Source organism: Sinocyclocheilus anshuiensis, unplaced genomic scaffold (assembly GCF_001515605.1).
Source record: "Sinocyclocheilus anshuiensis isolate Anshui unplaced genomic scaffold, SAMN03320099.WGS_v1.1 scaffold1403, whole genome shotgun sequence".
In the NCBI taxonomy this organism is placed as follows: Eukaryota; Metazoa; Chordata; class Actinopteri; order Cypriniformes; family Cyprinidae; genus Sinocyclocheilus; species Sinocyclocheilus anshuiensis.
Genome location: NW_015538003.1, coordinates 442,985 through 448,319, shown reverse-complemented (window position 1 = coordinate 448,319; position 5,335 = coordinate 442,985). Strand labels below are relative to the sequence as shown.

Below are 5,335 nucleotides of genomic sequence, written 5' to 3'. Positions count from 1 at the left end.
CTGGCCAGTCGAGCACAGTAATATCATGGTCAGCAAACCACTTTGGCACTGTGGGCAGGTGCTAAAGTCCTGCTGGAAAAGGAAATCAGCATCTCGATAAAGCTTGTCAGCAGATGGAAGCATAAAGTGCTCCAAAATCTCCTGTTAGACGGCTGCATTGACTTTGGACTTGATAAGACACAATGGACCAACACCAGCAGACGTCACAGCATCCCAAATCATCACTGACTTCGGAAACTTCACACTGGACTTCAAGCAGCTTGGATTCTGTGCCTCTCCAGTCTTCCTCCAGACTCCAGACCCCAAATCATCACTGACTTCAGAAACTTCACACTGGACTTCAAGCAGCTTGGATTCTGTGCCTCTCCAGTCTTCCTCCAGACTCCAGACCTTGATTTCCAAATAAAATGCAAAGTTACTTTTATCTGAAAAGAGGACTTTGGACCACTGAGCAACAGTCCAGTTCTTTTTCTCTTTAGTCCAGGTAAGATGCTTCTGACATCTTGTTTTTGTTTCAGAAGTGGCTTGGGTAGCCCTTTTCCTGAAGACGTCTGAGCGCGGTGACTCTTGATGCACTGACTCCAGCTTCAGTCCACTCCTTGAGAAGCTCTCCCAAGTGTTTGAATCGGCTTTGCGTAACAGTATTCTCAAGCTTGCGGTCATCCCTGTTGCTTGTGCACCTTTTCCTACCCAAATTCCTTTGCATTTAATATGCTTTGATACAGCACTCTGTGAACAGCCACCTCTTTCAGCAATGACCTTCTATGACTTACCCTCTTTGTGGAGGGTGTCAATGATTGTCTTCTGGACCACTGCCAAGTCAGACTTCCCCATTATTGTGGTTTCAAAGAACAAGAGATACCCGGAATGTATACTGTAAGGATTGTCATTTAATGAAACTCAAATGTAAATAATATAATATTTTGAGATACTGGATTTTTGACTTTCATGAGCTGTAAGCTCTAATCATCAAAATTAAAACAAACAAAAAAAAAACTTTTGAAATGTTTTACTTTACATGTAATGAATCTAGAATATATGAAAGTTTCACTTTGAAATAAGTAAAAAAAATAAATAACTTTCACGATATTCTAATTTTTTTTAGATCCACCTGTTCATAAACTCAAACAGGAAATAAAACCGTTATCGAATGAGCATATTTTGTCCTATTCTGTGTCCTAAACTCCTGAAACATTGGTGTCTCATATTTTAGAGCAGTCAATGCAATTTCGGAAAGAAATCAATCAAATCTGTATGTGTGTGGAAAATATTCAGATGTAACCCATTTTGTAATCGTTAACATTTTCATAAGTAACTGTAATTTAATTACACATATTTTTCTCAGTAACTGTAACAGATTACAGTTAAATTTATTTTATAATTAAATTACGTAATTCCGTTACATGTACAGTAACGAGTTACTCCCCAACACTGCTGAATCAAATCAAAACCAATTCAAACTTTTTAGAACCGAATCAAAATAATTCTCAGTGAATTCCTTTTCCTTTTTGTCATCATCATTTGCATCATGATGAGCATTTTAGTATGTTATTTGATTATATTTGTTACTTAGATATTTAATTATTTGCTCATTTCCCAGAACTCCCTGCAGAGGTGCTGTAGTGTTAAAGGACTTACTGCTGACTGTGCATTAAATAATACACACACACACACACACACACACACACACACACACACACACACACACACACACGGCCCAGTCCTGTCACCTCTGATGAATAACTGCATTAGCTCTTAGGTGAGAAAGAGGGAAATCATTGACTGACCTAAAATACATCATTCTCCTCTCTTTTACCTTTATCTAGACAGGTCTTGATTAAACCAAACAAGTGGGACAATAAGACAGATATACTATAACAGTGACGTTTCTCTTGAATTGGAGATGGAGACAGGACTATAAATTGACGATTAATTCTCTCTCTAGATTGTTTGAACTAAAATGAGTAGTGCTTGCTACATGTTGTATGGTTGCTTTCATGCACAAGCAAAGCCCACCCGCAGTCACTATATGACTGATGGAGCACAATGAAAGAGGACGGATTATAATTCGCTTAGTAGCCATAATATATAGGCTGAAAGAAAGACATTGTTAAGTGCGTGCTAATCAGGTAACAAATGAACAAATTCTACTTTTAGAATACATTTATAAAAGAATGGCTCATGAATATTTATTATGAATAATTCTGAATAATACATATTGCAGAACTTTAATATTTTTAAATACTTAATTATATTAAGTTACTTGACTGAACACTCCTGGAAGGTTACTATGCAACGTGATGACCAACTTAATGACCCAACTAATATTCACACACTGTACATAAATCCATATCAAACCTTAATTATAAAAATGCAATGGACAAAACGGCAATGAATAAACAAATATTTAAAAAATATATCAAACAGAACACAAGATCTCATTATGAAAGGCAATTTGTGTCTAAAGCTGAATTTCTGATGGTACTATAGAAGTTCATGAGGTTTGATTGGACGGCACATTTCACTCGCAATGATGTGGTCAGTTATTTTCACAGGGAAAAAGCAAGAAAATACACACTCAGTAGAGTCCAGAGCTAAGGTCAAGCCCTAAGCAATTTTCTAGACTATACTCTCATCTTCTGAAGCTCCAAAGCCATGAACTCTTTAATGTGCCACTGAGAAAATCTGCATCCAACCTCACAAAACCGAAACAGTACAGTAAGAGTGAAACTAACCAAACTGATTAGGCTGTTAAATGAGCTCTCTGTTGTGCGACAAACATCTGACGGCCTGCTGAACGCCCTGTTTTCCATCTGAGGAGGAAACAGATCGAAGACAGTCGCACAAGCTAAATAAGGAATGTGCTTAATCACTGCAATCGCGAATTCCCTCTCTGAGACTTAATTAATCATGCATTTTCAGTAATTACCCAAATGTGTCATCTCAGTCATTTCACACAGGTGTTTTCATTCAGTCAGAGAAGGACGAACATGCACAACAGACAAACACACAATTATTATTGCATTATATGCAAACACACAGACACACATTAGAATGAAAATTAATTTCTTTAAAGTCAAAATGAATCAGTGATTCAAATAATTTTACTTCTGTAATTTTATGATCACACTAACAACCATCCAGATCACCAGTATAACCACCTAGAAACACCATAGCAAAAAAAAGAAAAGAAAAAGAAAAATAGAATATTATGCATTTACATAACAATTATTATAAATATTATAAAAATATTATATTAAAATAATGCATCAACTAGCTGGGGGTCTTATATAAATAAACTTGTTTTTATAGTTGATTAATTTATTACTAGCAAAAAAAAAAAAAAGATTAAAGAAATATTAATTTATCTGATTTTTTCTTCTTCTGACAAACATGTAATCAAGCACAAAAAGACCAAAATATGCATTAAAGTAAACTGGGTCACTTTGACTCCATGTTGATTTTAAAAACCGCTTTTCAGAATAACAGAAAAGAGTGAAGGCCAGAGCATCTGCATACAACTGCATGAGCGATGAGGGGGTCCAGAGTGAATAATAGTTCTGCATGGATGCTTGGGAGATGGGGGTGTGGGGGGGGTTTCACCAGCTTTGTGTAAGAACACAATAGTGGAGGTCCCTGCATCTACCACAGTCCTGCGACACAAAGCCAGACAACTAGATGACCTTGCTGAAACCGGTCAGCAGACCAAAGGCTGCAACCACACAGAAGAGGAATATAAAAAAAAAAAACCTCAGTCGAGACTACAAATGAAAGAAAGGCTGTTCAGACTAAACAGGAGGGAAACCATCACTGTATGCTGTTTACTTTCAAGTGCTGTTTAGAGGCAGGCAAAAATGCCACTTTACAACAAAACTAATCTGATGGCACAGATGTTGTAAATTCCTTTAACATATGGAGGTCTTTATCTCGCAGTAAGGCTTCTGTACTGTTATAATGTGGCCTGTATTCAGTAGCAGTGTTCCGTCTTGATTTCTCTCTCTTCTCCCTCGTTCTTTGAGAGGGGCAGGTTGGGTATTAAAGTAGGACGCACCTGAAATAGCCCTGCCAGGTGTGCTGTAAGAGCAGAGCATGGCTGTCCTCATGGGAAAGCTGACAAAGCCCTGGCCCTCTGCTTTTGTTCTCTCACTTTTTTCTCTCTTTGTTCTTTCCTCTCTCCATCCCTCCTTCATATTTTCAATGATGCGACTGAAACAGTCAGCATATGAATCCCAAACTGCTTACAAGGCAACTGTACAAAACATATGCCGAGTAAACATTTGCTCTTACTGTACTGCTACAAAGCTGAAACATTAAAAACCCCATTGCATAAGAAATGTGACAGACTTACCCAAAAATTGTTCTTGAAATACGCCATCTCCATTTAGAGAATTCCTAGAGAGTTCTGAAAAAGAGAATAAGAGGGTTAAGGCCCAGATAATATAATATTTAGAGTTGTTTTACCAAACTTATTTTAGGAAAATGTCAGCAAAATTGTGAATTCAATTAATTTTAAAAAAGTAAAATGTTTTTCTCCTCTCAGTTTCACATAGACTATAACTAATCTTTATTTTATTTTATTTTATTTTATTTTATTTTATATTTGCCAATAGCTGATAAATTATATTTGTTTTTGTCCACATTAAAAAACAAACTAACTAAAAACTACAATTATTTTAAATCAATATTATAATGTACAGTATGAAAATACATATATTTTAAATAGATAGACAGACAGAAAGACAATTAAAAGGTTTAATTCCAATAAATGAAAAAAATCTGTCTAATATCAGCTTATGTAGCATATAGTAAGTATACAAATATATAACTATTCAACTAATTGGCTTTCATATTCTGTGGAAATGTGCAGGCACAGGGTGTCATGAGGTGTCACAATGACTAATTGAGTATCTTTAAAACAAGAGGGGCCGTCTTTCTCTGTGCATAATCTACTGATATTAGATGTACCTTTGTGAACCTGTTACATGGATGCATTTCAGAGAACCGTACAGGGAAGAAACAAGGTACACAATCAAAACAAGGTTAACCAGGAAAGCAGACTGACATCTAATGCTGATGTAAGCAGGCTCCTGCAGGGGCTAGTGGCAAGAACTCAAGGCAATTTCAATAAGATAAAACCCACGCTGAGGTGCACACACAAACATACTCGCTCTGTTTCAATGCTCTGGCAGAGCAGATGACACTGTGAAAGTGTCTCTTTGTGAATGTAAATGTCAGCCAACTCAGAAATATAAAACCATCCTCAAAACCACCGCAGCTAATAGCCTGAGCAGCCCACTGAATTCTTTTTTTTTTTTTTTTTTTTGGTTTAATCTTG

The 5,335-nt window shown here is 36.4% G+C and overlaps 1 protein-coding gene across 2 annotated transcripts in view; it reads right to left on the bottom strand.

Annotated features, from left to right (window-relative positions):
- fcho1 (FCH and mu domain containing endocytic adaptor 1) overlaps positions 1–5,335 on the bottom strand; it is a 63,719-nt gene that overhangs the window by 29,785 nt on the left and 28,599 nt on the right. For both annotated transcript variants that reach the window (XM_016471359.1, XM_016471367.1), the window contains exon 2: positions 4,349–4,402. In XM_016471359.1, the coding sequence (XP_016326845.1) occupies positions 4,349–4,381 (33 nt within the window). In that variant the 5' untranslated portion in view covers positions 4,382–4,402. The remainder of the gene's footprint in view (positions 1–4,348; positions 4,403–5,335) is intronic.